The sequence below is a fragment of the Babylonia areolata genome, chromosome 18 (genome assembly GCF_041734735.1).
Source record: "Babylonia areolata isolate BAREFJ2019XMU chromosome 18, ASM4173473v1, whole genome shotgun sequence".
In the NCBI taxonomy this organism is placed as follows: Eukaryota; Metazoa; Mollusca; class Gastropoda; order Neogastropoda; family Buccinidae; genus Babylonia; species Babylonia areolata.
In genome coordinates this window covers 38,838,964-38,864,301 of record NC_134893.1, presented here as the reverse complement: position 1 = coordinate 38,864,301, position 25,338 = coordinate 38,838,964, and the positions used below count along the sequence as shown (strand labels likewise).

General features: G+C 38.2%; 1 protein-coding gene across 2 annotated transcripts in view; it reads left to right on the top strand.

Moving 5' to 3' along the window:
- LOC143292748 (N-acetylneuraminate (7)9-O-acetyltransferase-like) overlaps positions 1-25,305 on the top strand; it is a 54,107-nt gene extending 28,802 nt beyond the window's left edge. For both annotated transcript variants that reach the window (XM_076603292.1, XM_076603291.1), the window contains 7 exons: positions 2,803-2,959; positions 3,476-3,555; positions 3,748-3,852; positions 12,788-12,928; positions 14,040-14,117; positions 14,636-14,728; positions 16,610-25,305. In XM_076603292.1, coding sequence (XP_076459407.1) covers positions 2,803-2,959; positions 3,476-3,555; positions 3,748-3,852; positions 12,788-12,928; positions 14,040-14,117; positions 14,636-14,728; positions 16,610-16,867 — 912 coding nt within the window. In that variant the 3' untranslated portion in view covers positions 16,868-25,305. The remainder of the gene's footprint in view (positions 1-2,802; positions 2,960-3,475; positions 3,556-3,747; positions 3,853-12,787; positions 12,929-14,039; positions 14,118-14,635; positions 14,729-16,609) is intronic.
- Positions 25,306-25,338: the final 33 nt, after the last annotated feature.

Below are 25,338 nucleotides of genomic sequence, written 5' to 3'. Positions count from 1 at the left end.
TATATATATATATATACACACACACACACATTCACTCAAGCCTGACTAGCATGGGTTATGCTGCTGTCAGGCATCTGCCTAGCAGAAGTGGTGTAGCGTATATGGATTTGTCCAAATGCAGTAATGCCTCCTTGAGAAACTAAAGCTGAAACTCGATGCCTCAGATAGATCTATTTCTAACGAGTTCAGAGCAAGAAAGGTTATTTTGTTTTATATATATTTATTTCCTCTTTTTTTTATTGCTTTATTACCAATACAGAAACTCAGTAAATGAATGGAGAAGAAAAAATCTAAATAACTGAAGTTGGTGTTCATCTTGTACAGCCTCCACAAGAGAGATACTATAGTATAAACAGTGTATGTACATCAGAACAAATTATTTCTTTGTGGAAAAGTCGTGTGTGTGTGTGTGTCTTTCTCTTCTGCACTGTGTTACTGTTACTGTGTACAAGAGTATTTTTAAGACTCTTTCTCTGTGCACAGATATGTGTAATGTGTATTTTACTATTTATAATTTGTACTTATACACTGACACAGTATGTATGTCTCTTTCTTTTCTGCACTGAGTTACTGTGTTGTGACTCTTGTTTCTGTTATATATATACTTGTGTGTATATCTTTGTCCTCAGCACTCAGCAACTGATCATGACTCTTTCTGTGCCATGCTGATTTACTCACATGCTCTTTCATTTGTGTGGTCTCTAACATAACTTCACAAACATACTAACATGAAGTGTTTTAACTAATATATTTTGATTTGTGCAGTTTCTCTGCAGACATTTTCCTTAACTGACATGAAGTGTTCTAATTCATTTTCATTGATGCAGTTTCTCTGGAAGCTGTAATGACTAAACATTGTGTTGATTGTCGAGTGCTTGGCATATCTTAATGGAATTACCAATTTTGCTGGTTCAGTTACTGTATCCACAGATACCAGTGTTGATGCTGTCAGAACCACCACTACCACTTATGCTGCATTATATAATATCACACATGCAGTATCACACATAACTTTGTTGTGTGTTGTTCAGAAGGTACAATAATGGATTCAGGTCATCCAAGTATCACTCACCAAACGTAGTATCCGCATGATTTATTGTCATTGACAGTAACAACACCAGTTAAGTACGTTTGGTAACAGTTTATATGTAAAGTGTTGAGGGCTTCAAAGATCATTTTGTCAACTCTCAGTCACATTTTTCAGGGGGAAGAAGAATAAATGATTGCATGGAAATATATCATTTTTGTGTATGTGTGAGCATGTGTGCTGACACACAGATGCATGTGTGTTATTAGCAAGAGTGATAACTGGTGTAAAACCACCACCATGCATTTTGTGCATTCATACAATTTTCTGTGCTAATCCCCCTCCCCCCTTTTTTCCCCTCCTGATTTGCATTACTAGTAAGAGATGCATTTGTATTTTCCACAATTTTATCAAACTGGGACTGTCTTGCTCAGCTACTGTCCATGCTGGTCTTCACCATGTTCATTTTCTTTTCTGTTACCTTCATTGTCACTGGATCAGTCACATGAATGTGAGAATTTATGTAATGGTCAGTGTTTTGCTTTCTAGTATGGTCCATCTTGGCTGGAGCTTTACATTGAGACTTTCTTAGTTTTTGTCCTGAACTCTTGTAGTGAAATTTCATGTACAGAAATCAGTTGTATGGTGTGTGTGTGTGTGTGTGTGTGTGTGTGTGTGTGTGTGTGTGTGTGTGCATGCATGCATGTGTTCACAGCTATATATATTTATATGCAAGTACATCTTTTTATGTATCATGTGGAATGTGTATGTGTATTTCTTTATATATGAGTGTATACATGTGCTTGCATGTCCATATGCATAAATTCTGACTCCTGTTCTACATTGCAATTATCTGGAAGATTAGATTACAAATAGTCCTCTAGTTGGTGCCTTAAAAGTATATTGATGATGATGCTTGTCATTATTTGTCATATATACCACCTTTTACAATTTGTTTTCAGCAGTGTGTTTGTGTGTGTGTGAGAGAGAGAGAGAGAGAGAGCCTCCTGCTGTCTGAAGTAGGTTGTAAGTCTCATGTTATGGACAGTTGTGTATTGATTAGAAAAGAATGAGAAGAAAAGCATGATGTTACATTACACTATGGAAACACTGGCACAATATTACACTTGGAAATCTGTTGTCATAGCTGATGATAGCACAATACAATACAAGGTAGTACATTATAGTGCAAAAAAATAAAATCATGTCCACTCTATTCAACATCAAGTTGATAAAAAAAAAAAAAAAGAGAAGAAATAAAACATTGTGCAAATGCAGTCAGCATGGGAATCTGAACTTTAATCTTAATGATGACATCACACTACAGGGCAGGGCAGTGCAGTTTTGAACATTACAGCAAAGTTATTAAAACCCTGATCTTGATAACCACAATACAATGCAGTGCAGTATTGTACAATAAAGTGGATTCATTAATGCCTTGATCTTAATAGCCACAGTTCAATGTATAGGGCAAGGCAGTGCAATATTATACAATACAGCAGAGTAATTGAAACCCTTAACGAAATGAGATCAGTATGGCATACATATCAAGTTGTACTTAGTGGAGTCATTGATTTTGCTTAACAGAAGTAGAGCAATCCCAAGAAAAGTATTCCAGATGTAGAGTGGTGACTGACATCCTGGCCTGTAAGCTCTGTTTTCTCAGTGATGTGACGCCACTTCACTGACGAGCACATTGGTCAGCAGCAGTCAAGGGGTTAATTACTGCACAAAACAGTGCACATTGAAGGGAGAGTGGTTGGCGCTGTGTGCAGGTGCTGTTCCGTCTCAACCTGCTGGTGGTGGTTCTGTGCTTCGTGATGAACCGGCCCTACCAGTTCTACTACTTCGTGCCCCTCGTCTCCTTCTGGTTCCTCGTTACCTACATACTCATGATCATCTGGCCACACACCACCCAGGAGTCCGTGGAAGGTCAGACACCTGCTTCCTGTTGTTGCTTTTGTGTTGGTGATGAAACAGTGCATTTGCTGTGGGTCGTTTTGTGCCCGTTGTGTGTCATCTTTGTGTCTGTTTTGCACTGACTTGAATTAAGTCTCTTTTCCCCTTCAGTATTCACCTATTATTGTTTATAGGTTTGTTTGTTTTTTTATACTTCATGCCCGAATTTAAAAAAAACCCAAGATGATCTTACCCCCACAAAAAAAATTGTACAAAAACTCCTGTGAATTATTTTCAAGAATAACAGTCAATGAAATATATGAGACCGTGTGCACATGCAGACATGCTCAGGCCATCCACATTTAAGTTCATTCAGAGGGAAATCATTTTAGATTTTACCTTGCATGCACTGAAGCTTTGACAAGCATTCCCTTGCATGCACACTTCAGTTGCCAATGTCTGTGCACACAGTCCACATTAAGTGTTTTGCAGGGAGAAATGAGCATTGATGACTGATACCTGACAGACTTTTGTTTTTGTTTTTTTCAGCAAATGTGCTGCACTATCTCTACATGGTAATCAAGCTGATCATCCTCATCGTTATCATCTCCCTCTTTTATCTTTCTGAGGTGAGTTATATATCAGTTGTGTTGTGTATTATTGCCTAGCAGACCATCATTTTCATTGAGAATACCAGTCATATTTTGTGTCATTGCACTGCAGTCTGTTTATTTTTTAAGCTTTATGAATACAGAAGACAATCTAGAGTTAAAAGAGAACAGCAGAATACACCAGTTCATGTTCTTTCTTTGTGTTTGCAGGTGTTCTTTGAAAAGGTATTCCTGACCCGCCCATTCAAAGGATTGTTTGTCACATCTGATGACTCCATACACGAGTGGCGATTCCGCTGGCAGTTGGATCGCATGGTAAGTAATAGTCACCCAGTGACTCGCCTTCACTCCCGATCCTTCAGTCTCTTATGGACATATACATCTGTCATGGCAAGGTCTTTGAGAACACCTGCATATACCAGTACTGTGCTCTTTGGCGAGGCCAAAACAGTATTTTGCAAAACTGTATATCTATGCAAATTTGTGAGTTAATGAATTTGTGTGCTTTGTTCTTTTCTTCTTCTTCACCTATCCCATAACTCTAATGGAGGGTGGTGGGGGCACCGCAGATGTTTTCAAGTCAAGTTCTTTTCATCTGTCTCTCGCAGCTCTATGGAAATCTGGGAAACTCAGGTGTGTCCACTCTTTAATGCTGTCCTGCCATATTTTCTTTTGTCTACCTCTCTTCCTGCTGCCTGGTACAGTGCTCTGCAGAATGGTCTTTGTGAGCCCATCAGATCTTGTGACATGTCCGAAACCATTTAAGCTTGGGTGATCTAGTGGACCTCAGTATTCGTGACGTGCTCAGTGTATGAGATGCCAAGTAGCTTTCAGAAACATCTCATTTTCATGGCTTGGGTCTTCTTCTGGAGCTAAGCAGTAAGAGTCCATTGTTTGCAAGTACAGAGAAGCATTGATTGAACTAGTGAGTGCGTAAGTTTCACTTTAGATCTGAGTGTGATGGTTCTCTCTCCAAATGGGTTTCAGTCGAGTGAGCGCTGCTGTAGTCTGTGCTATTCTGGACATGACTTTTGGTTTGGAGTCTTCATCTTTGACAGTTGCACCCAGGTCAAGATTCCTAAGGTACTGCCTGTTGACTTTGATATCAGTACTGATGCTGCTGGTATCATTTGTCATGGTCTGTCTTTTCTGCACTATTTCCATTCCTTATGCCCTGGAGGTGATGCCAAGTCTTTATACCAGGTTGTAGAGTTCAGTCTCATTTCTTGCCAGGCCATTAATGTCATCAGCAAACCAAAGGTTTGTAATAGTTCTGCCTCCAGTGGTGATGGTGCCCTCATTTTCTTCCAGTGCATTCAACATGATATGTTCCAGGAATATGTGGTATAGTGCAGGGGATAGCTATGGTTATTCAAGGAGTATTTTCCTGATTAGCAGGCATGAGATTTTTCCATCTACAGTCAGATTTCTGACTGAAAATCGGCTCCAGAGGCCATTTTTGAGATTTGCGTAAATTTGTTGAGAAAATCGAGGGGGTGGGTTTTTTTTCCAACTGAACGTTGTACGACCGATCGACAAGACAGACCCACAGCGTTTGCTAAAATACCCTATGTTTGGATAAGTGAACCAATTGAGAAGTGTTCCGTTGCTCCTCTGTCATCATTCAGCTTAACCATATTCGGTCGCGATTTAGCAATTTTCACTTGCGGGCTTCATGACTTGCAAAGATACCTGATTTCGTCAGTCATCTTCAAAACAAAATGAGAAAACTCACAAAGAATGATAAGATTTTTGCAGCAGAGATCAGTAAAGGAGTGAAAAATAAGTGAAACTGGGCCTGGCAAGATGAGACCGTGAAAATAGAAGTGAAAAAAAAAAGTAACTTCACGGTTAGGTGACGCCAATCACAAAATCGATGCTGCAAGTTAGGCCAGGTGTGATTGGTGTCAGATGGTATGGGTACAACTCTTCCATCTAGGCATGGAAATCTGTTTTCAGATTTACTTCAAAAACAAAGCGTCCATTCTCTGGGGTGAAAAGTCGATGGGCCGTTCTATATCATTTGCCGATGATCTGTCAAAAATGGAAATGGAATGATCTTTTGAAAGCATCATTTGTTTACCCCTTTCAGAGCACCAATTTTGAAGACAAAAAGTTTCCTACCACTCGATTGAAGTTGTCAAAATGCCAATAACAAAAGGCGACCCCTACATGGCACGCATTGATATCACTGTGAAAAGCATGCGCGCACACATGCACACACATGCGTGCTATCACACACACACACGCACAGACATGTGAGCGTGCGCACGTGCATGCGCACACACACACACACACACACACACACACACACACACACACAAACGTGTGCGCATGTACATGTAAACACTGGTGCGTGCAATTTCCACCCCTGTCAAGCCCCTAAGGCCCTGGGTACAACTGCTTGACCCTCTGTTCATTCAGACAAAGAGCTGAATTGAATGCGGGGCACATGCACACACACACACACACACACACACACACACACACACATTTGAAAAAAAATCACAGAATTCACTCATGTATACACATACTATGTTTTTTATTCTCTCTCTCCCCTTCAGACTTGCACATGTGCATACATGAGCGCTCACACAATCACACACATCTTAATAATAAGCACATGCGCGCACACACACCACACGCGCACACACGCACACACTCTCTCTCTCTCTCTCTCTCTCTCTCTCTCTCTCACACACACACACACACACACACACACACACAAACAGAATTGTATTTAAAGCAATGCACACATACAAACTTGCACTTTTTCCTCCCATCTTCCCCCCCCCCCCCCCCCCCACCTCCCTCTCTCTCTCTCTGTCTGTCCGCCTCCCTCTCTCCCTCTTTCTGTCTTTCTCTGTCTCTCTTGCATACACACACACAGTTGTATTGAAAACACTCACACACACACACACACACACACACACACACACACACACACACACACACACACACACACACACACATGGAGAGAGAGATCTGTTGAATTTGAAAGCAATGCATACACACATACGCACAAATACAACTTGCATTCTTTCCTCCCACCTTCTTCCCTCTCTCTGTCTGCCTCCCCCCTCTCTCTCTCTGTCTGGCTCCCTGTCTCTCTTGTTCACACACAGTTGAATTGAAACCACACATACACACACATGTACACACTCACGCTTGCTTGCTGTCTCTCTCCCTCACACAAAGAATTTAGTTGAACACACACACACACACACACACACACACACATATGCACACAGTCCAGGCTTGGAACTCTCAGCGGATCCACAGAAATCAGCGGAAGAGCAGTCGATTTTGGGGGCGGTGGGGGGGGGACTTCACTTTCATGATTTGCTGAAGTTCTCCTCCCCCCTCTCTCGAGTCTCTCCCACCAGTGGTGAGGGAAAGGGGGTGGGGTTAAAACCACTGTCAATGACTGGCAACATTGGCATTGAGCCAAGACACTGACCACTAGCTCTCACTGAGAATCCTAGACAGCTGGAAGTGATATAACCAGTCACATACCCGCCCCCTCCTCCCTCCAGTCATTCCACTTCCCCCTTTCTTTCCTCAACCAACACACATGCCTGTCTTGGAATAGAGACTACAGCTGAAGAGACCAGATGGTCAGTTATAATGGTACAGTGCAAACTTGTGTGCTAAGTACATTTTCCTTCAAAACACCGCGCACACGCACACACAAGAGAGGCCCCCCAAACCTCTTAAAAATCACTAATTTCATTTTCAGCCATGGGGCTTTTCCACCCTGGAACCCGGCCATTTTCAGAGGAAACTCTTGGACAGCTCCCCAGCCTCACATGCACACACATACATACACTCACTCACTCACTCACTCACTCAAAGACTTTAACACACACAGAGTGCTGTTTAAAGCAGTGCACATGCATGCACACATACAAACTTTTACTCTTTCCTCCCATATCCCCCCCCCCCTCCAACCCCATTCTCAATCTCTTTGTTTGTCTGTCTGTCTGTCTCTCTTTCTCACATACACACAGAGAGTTGCATTGAAACACACACACACACACACACACACACACACACACACACACACACACACATGGCAAGATTTTGAAAATCATGTCCCCAAGGCTGACTTTTACAGGTTCGAAAGCAGAAACACCTCAGTTTAGGAAGAATTGGACTGATTTTTGTCTTCTATGGGTTTGAATACCTCAGAGGCATTGGTGGCCCTCAAGTGCAGATTTTATGGTTTGAACTTGAGAAAAAACTTCAGCTTCAGGGGGCTTTGCCCCCAGGCCCCCACCAGGAATATTGCCCCATGGACCCCCACTGGGGGCCCCCAGGGCCCCACCTTTCAGACTCAATCACAATTTCCAAATCTCATGCCTGATTAGAGACAGTTCTTGAACTTATTCTGTCTCTTGAAAACCATTTGAATTTGATAACAGCTGTAATTGTGACTGCAGCTGTGAAAATTATATGTGTTTGTGTGTGTGTGTGTGTGTGTGCAAGCACATGCAGGTGGGTACATGTATCGTGTATGCGTTTGAATATCAGAGATGCCAACTGTTTCAGTTTCGCTGTATTTTGTTAAGCTTGTTTGCAGTTTGTTGCGACGTTATGCCAACATCAGAATTGTTCTGACGAGTTCATTTTTTACTTCATTGCATGGTCACATGCTTTCCTGTTGTAACATTACCCAGACTCTCTAGACCTACCTGTCACAAGGCCAGGGCAGTTACCACTAACCTTGGTTTCATGTGAGGATGCTCAGCTAATCACGTGCGTGTTTACATTGAAACAGCATTGAGTGGACCCATCAGCATTATCGTAGCAGTTACACCATGTTGCAGGTAGGCTCAAGTGTTTGCTTGCCTTGTAGATAAAATGCACGTTTGCTGATGTGGCTCGGAGTCAGAGTGTTAGTACCAAATTCAAAATGTTCCTACCAAATTTCCTGACTGTTCCTACAAACACTTGACATGGGTTGGCATCTCTGGAATATGTATGTGTGTGTGACTTTATTGTTAACCAAGATATTTCCATCTTATACCTTCCTCAGTACTTCTTGTTCTGACACAGAACAACTGATCTGTTAGAACTTGTGATTAACACTATTGAAACAACCAAAGAAGTGGAGAGGTAGTCAGTATGCCTTTCTGAACATTATCAGCAATTCATTTATCTAGTGTAAAAAAAGAAAACATACATAATCCATTTTCTCTGGAAATGTGTGCAGACATATTCAGGGATTAGTTATCCATTGCAAAAAGAAAAGAAAAAAGTCTTTTTGCAAAATGAAGAATGATAATAGGTCATTCAGTGAGTGGATATTTAGTGGTTGACAGTGTAGCTTGAACTGTTTGTTTGGTATTGATTTTTGTGAAGATGTGGTTCACAGACTGTTGTGAATTGTGGACCGAAAAGAAAAAAACAACCCCCCAAAAAAACAAAATCCATGATACTACCACTGTAACAGGGTCTCAATAACTCTAAGGTAAGACAATATTTTCTTACATAGCTTATTCCAGTGGGTGTGTTCATTGAGGATCATTATTTCATGAGGTTCCATAGATAACAGGAAGGTGAGACAATATTTTCTGATTTCACTCATTTCAGTGGGGTACATGTATGTATTTCAAGGTTCTTTATTTTCAAGGTTTATTATTTCAAGGTTCGTTATTCCACCTGCATCTGTCTCTCCATGTCTCTCCCATTCAGTCTATCCCTCAAAATGTCTGTCTTTTCTTGTACACATATGCATGTATGTTGGTATGATGTGGGTATATATGTATTGGAGGGGTGGGTGGGGAGGTGATACCAAAAAAGATTTTTAGTCGCAATGTCAGAGAAAAATAAATTGATCAATGGAGGTTTCAAAATTGCTCACAGAGTTTATTTTAGAGCAAATATTCTGAATACTGCATACAGAGAACATGATATTTATGTAATATGTGAATAATATCTATATAAGGCAGTTCATGACAGGGTCAGTGACAGATGAAAATGGAAATTATTGGTAGAATATGCCCATTTATATGATGACCAGTGTTGCAGCATTTCAACGCAAGCTGCACATTGTTTTGTCTCTGTTGTTATTTTTCCCCCACTCCATTGTTATCCCCATGAGGTTGCTGAATATTTGAATAATATCATTCTCTGGAAATTACATACTGGAAATGCCCTATTTTCTGTCATATGTAGGTGTTGTTTTCAGCCTTGTTATGGCCCTGTGGTGATAGCGGGACTATAAACAACAATGATAATGATAATACTTACTACTTTGGGGTTTTCTTTTATATTTTTCATTTTGTTGATGATGTTTTATTTTTTATTTTTTTGTTGTATTAGATATTGAGATTTCATCCACACTGAATGCAAAATGTGCTTACATTGAATACGAAAGTAAAAAAAATATTTACTAAAACAGTTTTGTAACAACTTGTTTTTAACTGGTCCAGTTTTGTTTAAGACCTGACAAAGCTTTTAAAAATTGTGGTAAATAGTTGAAAGATATATTGTGTTGAATTCAGTAAATGAAACATCTTGTGTTGGATTTCCAAGCCAGTTCGTATGTCTGTGTTCTATCAGTGTTAGCAGATTTTAATGCCTTGGACATAAGACCACTCCATTGGTTCAGCTCCTGGGGTTAAGAAACAGTGTGGGTTCTTCACTCATCCAGTATTTTAATTTAAAAATGAAAACAAGCAACAGCCAGCAAATGCCACATGATGGCAGAGATATGTTTTGTCATTCAAGTGATGACATTTCATTTCTTTAACCAGTGGAGTGCCTATAAGACGTCAGCTGACGTCCTACAAAAAGCATTGCCATAGTGCCAATAAGACGTCCACTGACGTCCTGCATATGTTCCGATTTTTCCTTCTTTGGAGTTTGGTTCAGTTCACATAAACAGAGTCTGAACAGTTAGTTTGGTGTGTCTGGATTATAAAAATACTGTTTAAATGAACATACATCAGGTAGAAGACCCCTTTCTACTCGATAATAATTTACTAACTGACCACATGATGCGCACGTGGAAAAGGGGGTTGCATCATGTGCAAAAAAGGGCATTGAAAACTGTGTCCAGCAAAGCAAATAGTCACTGTCAGCAGATTTACACAATTCTGAAAGCTCTGCTTGTGATTATGGACAGCTTTCGCGATGGAGAAGGATCTCTCTTGTCAGATGATTGGTTTGAAAACGAAGGTGATTGACAACAATAGTGATGAAACTAACAGCCCATTTGATGGTAATTCAGTCCATCTATCCGATCAGACAGTGTTTTTGAACAAGTGGCTATGACTGACAGAATACTTGCAGGAGCGTTGGAAGAAGGGGAGAAGAGGGAGAGGAGTGATGTAATACGATAGGTCGAATGACAGCCAGAGTTCATGAAGGGGTGCGTGGCTTTTAGGAATGAGTGTTCCCACATTTCAGTGCAGACTGTAATAAATTGACAACTGCCAACGATTTTCACAAAACACAGGGTTGAACCTGCACTGGACGTGAAACATGTGCTTTTCATTTTTCCACACTTTTTTTTCGCTGAATGAGATGGTTGACTTGTTTGAAGAGGTGGCAAGCCGGATGCAAAAGCAGACACTTTAATCGGCCCACGTGCAACTTGAAAGGAGTGAATGTCATCAAAGAACTTCACCTTCTCACTTGCAAATGCTCTTTGCTGTCAAAAAGCTTGCCAGCTCATTTTCTGAGACAGTGATTGACCTTACCCACCTTTGTCATTGTTGGGACAGTGATTTACTTACATGTCTGCATGAGCTGTGATTTGTTCTTATAAACTTATAGCCTGTTTTAATTTCTTCTACAGGTATAATCTGACAATGGGCTTGCTATTTCTAGCTGTATTTTGTTTCTTTTCTTTATGGATGTTATTATGTAGAGGTGGAAATAGACTTTTTTGTTGCACAAAAAATATCTTTACATGCCTGAACTGTGATCTACAATCAACTAACTGGGGAAAAAAAAAGCCCAGAAGCACAATCTACACTCATTTTCCTTCACAAAAACGTTTACTTTCGTTCTGTATCACCCATAGCTTTTGTGCTAGAATTATTTGTGATTTATTAACCCGGAATCCTCAGAATTCCCTGGCACTTTTTTTAATTTTTTTACAAAATTCTCTGGCACTGAACTGGTTAAAGATGAATATATTTTTTGCAGTAATTCCCAGAGAAGACCAGAGTTTGTAATTTTTAGCGTTTTTGATTTTAACAGAAATATTAAAGTACATTGATAAACCATTATATTTTAGAAATCACTTGGCCGAGTAGTTTTATGTGCCTTTTCTTCTGAAATTTGGTATCTGTTTCATGAATATCTCATAAAATATTTGAACTTGTACGCATAATACCACAATGTACAGCCTTTGGTTGGCTGGAAAGCTTTTCTGGGCACAAGATTTAGAGAGGGTTGATAGAATAGTGCCAGCATGTTATGTTTTTTTGTGCAGAATACTACATCAGATGTGTGTAATATATATGATGTGATATCAACAGACACTATAAAATATTTATTGGTAACTTTTCTTTTTTGTCAGAATAGTACATTGGGTGTGTGCAGTGTATAAAATGCTGCATATATTAATTTGTACAAGGTGTTTATTGTCCTTGGATCATTATTTGGTTTGCAGAGTGCAACATGCTGAATGCATTGTGAGATAAGTTGTATATGGTATTTTTGACTGCAGTATGCAAGCAATATTTAGATATAATAGCACAGAATTTATCAAGTCAGATGTTACTCCATTGCTGGTATTTTTGTTGTTTTTACACTATTTCTAAAATCTGAATTATGGAATGTTGGGATGCATAACACATGATTGGAGACTGTGTCCAAAGTACTGAACATTTGTGCAGAATAGTGAACCCAGCATTAGCATAGCTTACTGAGTACTTTTGCAGTGTTTGAGGAGTGTGTTACAAGTCTATATCCAGTACTGCGTGTGTGTACTTTTGATAGAGACAGTGTTGACATATTTACCAAGTACTGTGACAGTATTAGAAGATAGTATATTTGTTTTTGTATTGTATATGTATCCTTTCGACACAATAAGTGAGGTAATTACCAAGTGCTGTAGCAGTGTTATAGGTGTGTAATGTTTTGTGTGTATTATAGTACTCTGTGTGTGTGTATTATAATACTCTGTGTGTCTGTACATTCGACAGACGCAGTGCTGACATAATTAACTGAGTACAATGGCAGTGTCAGAGGGATGCCTTATTATTGCCTGTGTGTCTTGCGTTGTTGATAGAGCGTAGTGTACGGGATGCTGTTTGCCTTTGGGTACCAAGTGATGCTGCGTTACAAGTGGATCGAGGACAACCACAGCCAGCACCTCTTCTCCCGCCCCATCTCCTGGGCCCTCTGTCTGCTGGGGCTGGTGGGAATCGGGGTGAGGCCCTGGGTTTTCTGCCTCACACTGCTCCATACCCTCCACCAACAAACAAACAAACTTATATTTCAATTTCAAGATGTCAAAGCGTGCAGACTGGTCCATGTATGCTCGCCACATCTGCTTTGTAAAAAAAAAAAAAGAAAAAAGAAGGGTGGGGGGGAGGAGGCAGTTGCCTGACCGAAATGCACACTTATGCAGGCATGCAAGCACGCACGCACACACACACGCATGTACACACACACAAAGCCCCACAAAACAGTACAGCAGAACCCAGGAACAATCCAGAGCATGTTTTAAACTTCCAGAGCATTCCAGATCTTCCTGTGGTGTGACTGCTGGTTTTCCATCTCTTTGCTTGGGTTTCAGGCTTTTTAGTTTGTGGGAGAAGTATGGTACAGTGGTTAGAAAAGAGATCAGTTGGGGTTTGGGGAGGGGATTTGGTTGTGGTGGGTTTATTTGCTGACAGTTGTGTTCAGCAATATGATTTGATAATGTGCTTCAGAAAGAATGTGAGAGTTCTTGCTTATGATGTGGAGTAACACTCCTGAGAATGAAATATGATTATGATATTGTGCATCTTTTTTTCTTTTTCTTTTTTTTAAACAGTTTCAAGTGTAGTTTATAGAACATTTGCACAGTCTATGAAATAGAGTGTCTGAAAATTGCACGTTGTATTCACTGAGTATTGAGGGCAAATACTAAATGCCGGAAGAAAAAAATCTTTATGTTCCTGTTCGAACATTGCCCTGTAACTTTTAGAGGAAAAAGCTCAGTTGAAAACAAAAAATCCTTAAATAGCCCTGTTACAGACATTGCCCTGCAACTTTTAGAGGGAACTATGGTTTGTATCACATCAAGAAATCTGGAGTGAGGTGTGTGAATTGTCATGATATGATCTTTACTCCCTGTCTTTTTTTGGATAGTTCTTTTTCTTTCTTTTTTTCTGATTTTTTTTTTCATTTCAGTTTGAACTCATTCTTTCTTTTTTTTCCTGTTTGAGATGAAGGGTGAACAAAGGTGGAGGCATCATCAATGAGGTGTTTGACCTTTGATCAGGCTAGGTGGTGATGGCATATGTGTGAGTTGTTGATGTGTATGTGTGTTTCAGAGTTATGTAGTCTTCTCCTTCCTGTGTGGCAGTAAACCACAGTGTAATGATGTCCATTCATACATCGTCTTCATTCCAGTGAGTAGTTCATGGCATCACTTTGATATGATTAAAAAGATTTTTGTGTTTTGTTTGTTTTTCTTTGTGTGTGTGTGTGCACGCGTGCGCGCATAGTGTATCTGTGACTGAGTAGGTTTTGTTTGTAAGTGTGTGTTCTGTGTGTTCTGTGTGTTCATGTGAAGCATATGGGTATATGTTGCATGTTGATGTGAGTCTTTATATTAGAGGTATACGTATGAATTTTAATTATTCTTTCTGCAGTGATATAATTTGTTAAATGTATTCATTTGTTTATTTGTTGCTTTTACCACTTTGCTTATTTACATTAGTTGATTTTTGTAAACATGTGAAGAATAGAAAATATGATTATTTGGTCATGTCATCAGACCTATTTTTCAATTGTGTGAATGGAAAAGAGAGCGTGTGTGAGTGATTATAATAATCTTATCCTGATATCATGATTTGGTTGGCTTTCATTGTTTTTACACAGTGATATAGTTTAAAATGTCCCAACCCTGGCAAATCCTGTCTCTCAGATCTTATCCTACATCTTGCTGAGAAATGTGCCAGGGTGGCTGCGCACACGATACAGCACATTCTTTGCCTGGTTTGGAAAAATCTCCCTGGAGGTGAGTGCATGCATATCTTTTTTCTTTCATATCTTTTTTCTTTCTTTTTCAATCACATGAGCAAACTGAATTGAGAGAGGCCAGATGACTCAAGCACATAAGCCTGAAATTAGTGTAAATGCATAATCACACATTCTAGGTACAAGTGAATAAACACAGGATGTGTTGGCCTGAAACTTAAATGAGCGTATCAGAAGGTATTAAAATGCCATTTTCTAGTCTGATATATGAGAGGTTAACCAAGTCAAATCAGATCAAAACTACTTTATTGATCCAGTTGGAAATTCATCTATGCAATCACAGGCTTCTTATGAACACATAGATAACATCAGGCACACCATAAAGATATACTATAACTAGTTGAAACATACAAAAATTGACCATGGTCTAGAACCAGCCACATACTCATGCATACAAGCATGCACACACTCACAAAGTTAAGACAATAAATTGTTGCACATCAGTATGTACAAATAAACAGTAAATAAAATCATATATATATATATATATATATTAATATTAATGTACACACACATGTATATACACATAGATGCACATACGCATGTACACCAGTGAATTCAGTCTAAAACTCACTCATGTGCACACTCAGAGGCATACACCCCTCATTCATTCAACCCCCCCCCCCTCCCCCCTGACCCCCCATCCCCCCGCCTACCCCCACACTCCTTCACCCAACCCCCACCATTTACCAAACACTCACATAAAATTATGTGCATGCTTATAAACCACATACTCCATCATGCACGCAAAACATATGAACTACACACTTGTCTGCTGGTGATGTTCTGGAACAGAGTCACAGTCCCATTAGTGAGATTGTAGTGTGTTTTGATTGATTTGCGCAGATGCCCGTGGGAATGAATGAATTTGTGTATGGGGATGTTCTTGCTGGTGGAGCTCTAAATTTGTCATTTCTGTCTGACCATCTGTTATTAATGTCTTCATGTAATGGATGTTTTTCGTCTCTCAAAATTGTCTTGAGTATCTCAGTCTGTTTCTTAGTGTACATGACACTAAAAGTGTCTTGTCTTTTACCGCCCCACCCCACCCCCCCACCCCCAACATCTTTATGACATTTTATAAACTGTCTTTGCCATGTTTGGGCATACTTGCATTCACTTTATTTTTTTTAAAACAATACATGCGACTGTTGCTTTTTTTTTTTAGTGAGTGCAGTGGAATTTTCATTCCAAGAAAGCATTTATTAGTTATCACAGCAAGATATTTGTATGTGTCTACCTGTTCAGTATGTCTGTCTGTTCACATACTTCATTTTTTTATAATTTACTTAAGCATGTGTTCTTTTTTTCCTGTCCTGTCACTGTGTCGGTCCAGAATTATCTGCAAACTTAAATTGAGGACACAGATTTGTCAAGTTTATGCATTCATCTATAAAGAGGGTGAACAGAAATGGTGAGAGCACTGTACCTTGTAGTGCACCTGTGTTTGTAAAGGAAACAGCAGACATGCAATCAGATATTTCACAAACTTAGGCCTTGTAAGGTAGTCTAAAAACGATAGAATAGTAGTAGAATAGGAGGCCCATGCGCATGAGCTCTTTTGTTAAAAGATGAGGTTGAGTAACATTAAAAATGCTAGAAAAGATGAAGATTAGGCAGACGCATGTATTTGGCTTGTCTATATGTTCATAAACGTTATTCATGATAAAAAGCTGAAATTAATCCACACTTCTGTTCCTCCTGTACTCAAATTGCAGGTAATCTAAAAAGGTGGTTAAAGCCACACATCCACTGGTGATGACTTTGAACTTGTTGAAGCAGGAACTGGAAAATGATGATTTATGCTGTTGACTGCAGGATGTCGAGCAGAGCTCTGACACAGAGACATGTGCTGTTGCAGCTGTTCATCTGCCAGTTCCATGTCTGGCTGGCAGCAGACACCCACGGGGTCCTGGTGCTGCTGCCTAGCTACCCCGTGCTGAACGTGGTGGTCACCTCCTTCATCCTCATCTGCATCGCTCACGAGGTGTCCGTCATCACCAAGGCACTAACCAAGTATGCCGTGCCTGATGACTGGAGGGCCGTGCTGCGCAATCTGATCATGTTCTGTGCCCTCCTCCTCCCTGTCTGCATTGCCAATGGTGTGCTGGTCTGGTGAGGCTGGAGATGTGTGCTTTGGAGAATCGGAACCACAGCCAGTATTGAGAACATTAAATGCTGCAGTGCTGCTGTTGAAGGGTTTTTTGCTGGAATGGATACTGTATCAAACGGTGATCACTGGTTCTGGGATACGTTGCTGAAGGGAATGTATACACAGCTTGTGGTACATGTAAATTTTCCTGTTACAGTCTTCTCAGTTCTTTTCTGCAGGGAGGGATGATAGTCTGGAGGTTCCTTCTACTGGTGAAGGAAGTTCCACTGCAGAAACCATACTTCAATCGCTGGCAGTTTCACTCAAATCAGTCATGATCAAACAGGACTTTCCACATGAACAACCTGTTGAATGTTTTTAATGTATGTGTGTGAAATGAAAGATTAATCTATGTTTGCTTTTTTTTTTAAATGTTTCCAGGAATTGTAGCTTTGATTTGAGTTAATAGCATGCTAAACAAGGTAGGGGTCAGCAATATATTTTTTTCAAAGATTAAACCTATAAAGAAAAAATCAGTACAGAGCCTTTTGTTTTTTTCAGAAAATGCAGACTTTTTTTTTCTAGATTCTGCCATTGTATGAGCATGAAATAGATTTTACCTTGCAGAAACTGCAGGTGTTTCACATCAGTTTTTGGTTTTATCTTGGATTCTTTTATCGGGTGGTTTGTTCCATTCAGACTAGTTCCATTGGCAGGGTTGGCCAGGGATGGTCTGGTCTGGTCTAGGTACTTTGGGAAAAATGGGAAGTTAAGGATATGTCCTCACTGTTGAGATACCTCTCTCTTTCCCATGGTTTCTTCTGCCTTGTTTTCTTCCTTGAGCTTTAATCTGGGTTGGTGTAAAATTCCATGAACAGCTGTGGTTCTGTATCTTCCACCTTGAAAGCTAGTTATCTTGGCATTCTGAAGAGGATTTTTATTTAAATCATAATTACTTATAGTTTAAAAAAAATATTGATATTTGACTTTTTTCTCTGAATCGAAGTCTTTTAGTTTTACTTGATCAATGTGGTCATGTGATTGAAAAAAGTCTTGAATGTTTTTATGTTTACACATAACTGTGCCACCTCCCTTCTCTCCCTCTCTGGTGCTTTAAAGATAGATGAGCTGGATAAAATGAATCCTGTTACCTTTTGATTTTGGCCTCTTTTTTTTTATTTTGTTTTGTTTTGAACTTCTTTTTTTCTTCTTCATTGTTAGCAACCACTTCTTTATTTCTTCATTACTGTTGACTTTTTTTTTCATCATCAAATATTGTTGGTTGATTGGAATCTTGGATAGTTGTGTGTTGTTTGATAATTTTCTGTATTCATTTGATCATGGTTAGATCAGTTTAATCATGATTTTCTTCATTTGTTCAATGTTTCTTCTGTTAAGAACATTACACTCTCTTCTATATTTTGCGGCTAATTTGCTACTTGTTAAGTTTTTGTACATATTGTTAAATATGTTATCGCTGGAACTACAGAGATAAATTGTTGGTGTTTTACATGCTTATTGATTTTACTATGATTTTATTGTAAACTGTCAGTTGGACTGCTTGGTTGCCTGGTGGTGTGAAAGGACACAGACTAATGCTATGACTGGGTAGAACTATGGAGGAAGAATACTCTTGATGTTAGACATGGTAACTCAGTAACATTCAATGTCAGTGTCTTTGGAGGGGAGGGGCACAGACAATCTTTGGAGAAGCTGTACAGCATTTGTGCTGATGAAATGTACATTGATGACTGTGGTTAAAATTGATTTTTATGGTCTGTTCTTTCCTTAATCTGATGGGTCAGTGGTTGGATCTCATCATCTTGATGGTTGGAATGACCTTTGGGGCGCTTCAGTCTTCTGGAATTTAGGTATGTGATGATGGGACTGTGGTTGGTTTGTCATTTGTCAAAATTGTGATCTTTGCTTGAAACTATTGCCTTTTGTTTTAAATGGATGAAACAGTGCTGTTGACGGTCATATGAGTGAAGTTCAGTGTTTCCCATTTTGTGAGAAAAACCTTAAGATTTCCTTGTAGCATGTGCACTGTGCTTGATATATGTGTATTTTATGTATCTGTTGTTGTAAAAGGGAAATGTATCAAAAAATACTCATTCTTTCATCTGCTTCAGAATCAAAAACATCACTGTGCCTTTTGTGGATGTATAGGACTTCAAGAGTCATGAAGATATAAGATATTGGAGTTGGTGTTGTTCATTTGAATGTCAACATTCAGAAAGTACTGATATCAGAAAAGATCACTTGTGGTTTTGTTGATTTTGTGGATGAACTTTTCTCAGTGGACAGGAAGATGTGTTTCATTCAGATTGATGGACTGAAAAGTGTTGACAACCTTAGGAAATGTCTACTTTGAGGCCATACATCATGAGCATTTGTTTTTTTGTCAAGAGATAAGTAAAAGAGTAGCATCCAAATAATCTTGTTTCTACTTTACTTCATAATGAACTATAGAATGACAACATTTTTGACATAACAGTCTACTTTCCTGTTGAAATTTGGTGGTTGTTTGTGAAGGAATCCAGTTTGAAAGAAAACACCTTCATCCAGCTCCCAGTTTTCCGTTGGCAAGATTTTTGCATGTATGGACTGGACAATCTGGTTCAGTGTGTTGATCATACATGTATTCATTTCTTACTTTTATCAGTCTGGATCACATAGTTTTTGCATGTATGTGTGAACTTGTGACTGTGTGTGTGAGTGTACACACATGTACATGCACATATTTGTGTGTGTGTGTGTTCTGAAATTGGCTGTGTCATTCCATGTGAAGTCCAGCATGTGAATGTGGTTAGATGTTGAAAACAGACTCTTTTATTGAGAAGACTTCTTTGTGGAATTGAAAGCAGACTGCTCATGTAATTCTTGGTTTCCATCTTGTCTTTTGAACTGTTCTTATCAGGAGTCTGAAATGCAGGTTCCCTTCTGCCTTCAGTATCTGTTCTAGTTGCGGGTTTTCTTTGTTTTTGGACATGTTTATGTTCTTCTGTGAGAAGGGGAACCAGTTTGATCAGGATATTTATGTTGTGTTGTTTCTATTCTTTTTTGTTGTTGCTGCCTGGATTTTGTATGTGTTATACATTCAGTACCCAAAATCTGTAAATCAAACAAATTATATTCCTACTCTAGCCCTTATACATAATGCATCTGTACTCTTTCAACCATTAATTGTATTATTTGATAAAATTCTTTTTAAAGCGCTCAAAAAAAAAAAAGCTTTCTTATCTCCTTGAACACTGTCTTTTGACTAAAATATCAGGCTTATGGATTCGGAGAGTGAAATGGCAATGAATTTTTCATCCTGCCCTTCTGGTTTTCTTTCCTGTTTTGTGTGTGTGTGTGTGATTTGCTGTTACTAATGTTAGCACCTAGTGGTAGTGGCAGGTATGTGTATTATCTTCTTCAGATGAAACTGCCGTTTTCTGTTTTTTATGACAAAAGTTGTACTGACCTGCAACAATGTGTGAAGTCACTCCTGTAACAGTTTGTGTGCAGTGAGTTGAGTTCAGTTCACTAGTTTCATTTAATGTCTTCACCATGGGAAATGATGGACTGACATGTACAGCATGTTCTGTACACATCTGCTGTTGTGTTGGCCACTTATTCACTGGAGGTGGTCATGCAGTGGAAGTGTTTTTGTGCTTGGTCTTTTAAGTTTAGTACTGGCACAATATAAGTGAATCTTGTCCAAATGTTTGCAACATTGGGTCACGGTAAAGTGTGTGTAATTAAACATAATTTTAGGGAGAAGATGCTTTTGATATTTAATTATTTTTCTGGATTTGGGGTGAAGTGCATATCTAAAGCTTTGAGTCAAAATGATTTGTTTTCTAGTTTTGTTCTAGGGTACATCTTAATCTTATTTTGATTTTTTAAGAGGCAGAGGCCCCATGTCTAGTTCCAATTTGTTTCTTTTTTTCTTTTTTTTTTTCAGAAATGTTGTCTTGGTGATAAGCACTGCCTGTTGTATACTGCATAAGACATAAGTTCAGTAATTGTTATTTATGTTCTGGTGTTACTTTTTTCCTGTGCAAAAGAAAGTGGCTTACATCCTAAATTAAAATATCTGCAGTCTTGCTGTCAGTGTCACCTGTATTATCTTGGCCTCCCTGTATTTTTAATATTTTTTTCAGATTGAAATGTGACCGAGTTGTTATCATAGATGACGATGATACATCAAAATAGTGTGACACACTTTCAACAAATATTCTGTGACTCATTTCATATTTACTCACAGAAAACTTTTTCTTTTTAAAAAGCCTGATGTGACTGTTCATATTTACTCACTTAAAACTATTTCTTTCTAAAAAGCCTGATTACCACTAAGGTTAATATATATTTTGTGATAGCTGTGGAGTTTCTTTCATAGGTTTTGTCTCAGCTGCATGAATTCATGGAAGCTATTAACTTTTACTTATGTTATAACCCATGTGATGCTTAGAAATACAGTGTTGTTTACAGAGCAAAGAAAAACATTGCAACATATGATCAACATAATTTTAGGGTGAAGGGGGCATCCTTTTAAAGGTATTGGAGCATGTTCTTTAACAAAAACAACAACCGAAGATGAAAGAAAGAAAACACACAAACAACAGCAAAAACAACTGGAATGCTTTGTCACATGCAAGGTATTTGCCATCAGACCTACAAACAGTAATAATGGTGGAGTGAGGGCCTAGAGGTAACGCGTCCACCTAGGAAGCGAGAGAATCTGAGTGCGCTGGTTTGAATCACGGCTCAGCTGCCGATATTTTCTCCCCGTCCACAAGAGTTATTTGCCATTTAATGCAACAAAACAGCATTATTTGACTAAATGCTTTTTTGTGTCTGCTAAAATTACATCAGTCAATGATATGGTGATACACTTGGTGGCTGCTGTTAGTATATGTTATTTAGACCTTGATCTATTGACGAAATACCAAATATTCATCTCCATTATCAGCAGGAAATATGTTTTATACAAGATTTTAGTCTTATGGGAAACAGTGTTCTTTCTTTTATGTGTTCATGTGCCGTTTAAAAAAAAAAAAAAAAGGCAGTATTAGCCCCTGTAGAACAATGTAACATTGGTCATTCCTGCACTGCTATTGGGGTTTGTAAACTGTCACCTTTCCATCACATCAGGAGCATTCTGTTACTATTTTTTATTATTATTATTAGTTTATTTATTTGTATTATTACTATCATGACTATTATTATTACTATTATAATTGCCTTTTTTTCCTCAAAGGCCTAAGCGAGTAGGGATACGCTGCTGGTCAGGTATCTACTTAGCAGTATGGGTTAGTCCAAAGACAGTGACACCTCCTTGAGAAACTGAACTTCAGGACTGGTTTTGGATGAGATATGCTGTTCAGTATATTGGATGCATGTGTTTGGTATGGTGCTTGTTCAGTGTAGAAACTGCTGGCCATGACAAAGCGTGCTCAGCATGTGTGAACATTAACATCATTTACCATCTGGCTACTGACTACCGTGCGAAGGAATTTGCTCGAGTCTGGCCTCTGTCATTTATTTATCTATCACTTTTTTTTCTTTTTTTTAATAGAAAATCCTTCAATTAAATATGTGAATTGTTTGTGTCCTTTGTTAGATTCACTGGGGACTCTCTCTGTACCAGTATCTTATTTTGTTGTTGAATTCCCAATTGCTTTGGACACTTCTGTGGATTCCATGAACCATTTTATCTTTTCATTTGTTTGAAGACTTTTGAAGAATCTTATCAAAATTCTAAAAAAAGAAAAAAAGAAAAAAAAGGGAGGGGGGTGTCAGGATTTAAAATACATTTCTGAATTGAAAGAGTAGAAAAGCTGATATAGAAGTGAGTTCTTGCTCTTCTGTTCTTATGTGGTGTTTTTCAATTGGAATTAAAAAAAAAAATTGAGGTATAAAGTTTCCCATTTGGACCTGTGTTCTTTTTCTTTTCAGTATATTGTTTGCAATGGCTGTTTTTGTGTTGTGGAATTCAATTCTTTTACTTTCATCCTGTTCTCACTTAAAAAAACAACAACAGAAAAAACCTGAATTCTCTCCAATTACTTGCTCATTATTTCAGGAAGTAACCTCCAAAGAAACAGGTTATGCTAAAAATGGGTTTATAATTGCTGTGGATTAACAAATTTGACCACCTTTCACATCAATTACTGAAAGTTTGTTCCGAAGCTTTGGTATCATGAACAGATATGGCTTTAATTTTCTTCAGAATCTATGTAATAATTGTACAAAAGTTGCTTCTGTTATTTCTTTTTTTTAACTTGCGAATATTTTCTGACTACTGGTTCAAGAACCCACCTCTTACATATATCAGCAAAGGCTTAAGATTGTGACCTGTGGCAAGGTTTTCAACACCTCATAAAGTTTGATGATCATTTCTTCAGGTGACGTTACAAGTCAGGAAGAAATAGGAACTGTTTAATGTGTATGTTCTGTTTGATGTGTGCTAGTTTTGAGCAGTGCAAAACTGTTCTTGTGGACAGGTTGACCAGGTTTTTGACAGTTGTGATAACCATTATGACATTGATTTAGTCTACTTATGTTTGCCTTGTTTAGAAATTACAGAATTCCATCCAGTGATGGTGTATGGTGCATATTTTGTTATGTTGTAATCTATTAAATTTTGAACACTGGGTGCACAAGTTGTGGTGCAAATATATATTTTTTTGACTTGTTAAATCACTAGTTAGAGTTTGCATCATTAATTTTGCAGTGTAGTGGTTGTATAAATGCATTGCTTACATGACTTCTAATTCTGCAAGGTATGACATGGCCTGTGTGTATGCTCATTCCATTTTATTCCAGGGACTTAGAAAGCTGCTATTTAATGCACTGACATGAAATGTACTTTTTAGAAGATTCGAACAAAATGGACACTACAATTGATTGAGAATTTTTCTTCAAAACTGGATTAGTTGACTTTGGTAAGACTACAAATTAAAATGTATTTATTTTTGTTTTCTTCATAAAAAGGCAGTAGTTAGAAATGACCAAAAGGAAAAAAAAAAAAATCAGCAGTGCATAAGAAAAGTAAAGACAACTCAATGAAAGACGACAAAGCACAATAGTAAAGGTTACAGCATGCAACACGCACCCAGAAACAGGGCCCTATTGGCTGAAAAGGCATACACATCACCCAAACTGGCACCATATGCATGAGTGACTTAATATGTAATTTTCATTTGTGTCAGTTTTGTTTACTTAAGTTTTCCATGGCCATTTTACATACATGAAAATCTGGAACCTATCTTAAATAGCAGTATCACAGTAGAAAAGAACAGGAAGATGATTCTGACTCTTTAATAAAAAATTAAAAAAATTAAAAAAAGAAGGAAATACTCTTTTGCTCCTGTTTCTCACTTATTTATGATACCTCTACCCTTCCCTTCAAGTTTAAATTGTATCCTCATGCGACTTTTTCACTGTCACTTCTTAATTCTAGCTGGCTGAAAAGATGAGTTGGAGCTGACAGATGGTCAGATTTATTAGAGCAGATGATGCAAAATATTGCCTTTTCTTCTCTCCTTATTTTTCTTCTGAATAAAGTGAAAACATAAGCAGCTTGCTTTTAGCTGGGAGCAGTGAAAGTCCCATTCTGTTGCAAATAGCAGAATAAGAACATTTCACTTTGAGTGTTAAACATTACAAGCAGATTCTCTTTTGCTTCCTGATTTGAAGAGCATTAAAGAATTAATCCAATGCTTTCATTTTACACTTGTAAAAAGCACATATTTTTAGATTGCGTTACAACTTGACACCAACACATTATACAAGCACTCGTAATTTTCAGTTTCTCAGTATGCACGTGTATAGTAGAGTCAAAACTGTTCTGAGTGTTAACTTGAATCAGTGAAATGCATCATCAGTGCTTTCATATTTGAAGTGATGACTTTCATAAGCAGAACATCAGTGTTGTGATTATTTATTTATTTACAGGAATTATATATAATTATTTCATAAGACCTGGATTTGCTTACTTGTAATTAAAAATGCTTGTAAGTTTCTTAATGGGTAGAAGCAGTAAACGTAAGTAATGGAGAAAGCTTCACGTAAGTTGGGGAAGGGAATGAAGAATGAACAAAGAATTTAGCCATGTAATTTGTAAGATGTGGTATAATTGTTGGAGATAAAAAAAGAGTGAGCATATGCGTAACAAAGAGAAATGAATCCAGAGATTGATGTGAGAGAGTTTAATATTGGATTATTATGAAGCTAGATTGCATTGCATATATGTTTGACTCACAACTTCAAACTACAGTCTGTTGGCTGTCCTGGTCAGGGTTTTGTTTTGTAATAATTTCTACTTGTGGTTTCTCAAAAAAAAAAAAAAAAAAATTGCATGCAGTTGATGAACATTTTCTTTGACAGACTATGGATGGGTTTCTTTTTATTTTGTAAATGTCTGTAAATGCATGGAATATATTTTTAGGCAATATTAAATTATGTTGACAATGCACTACAGTCTTTTTTTCTTGTGAGATTCTGAA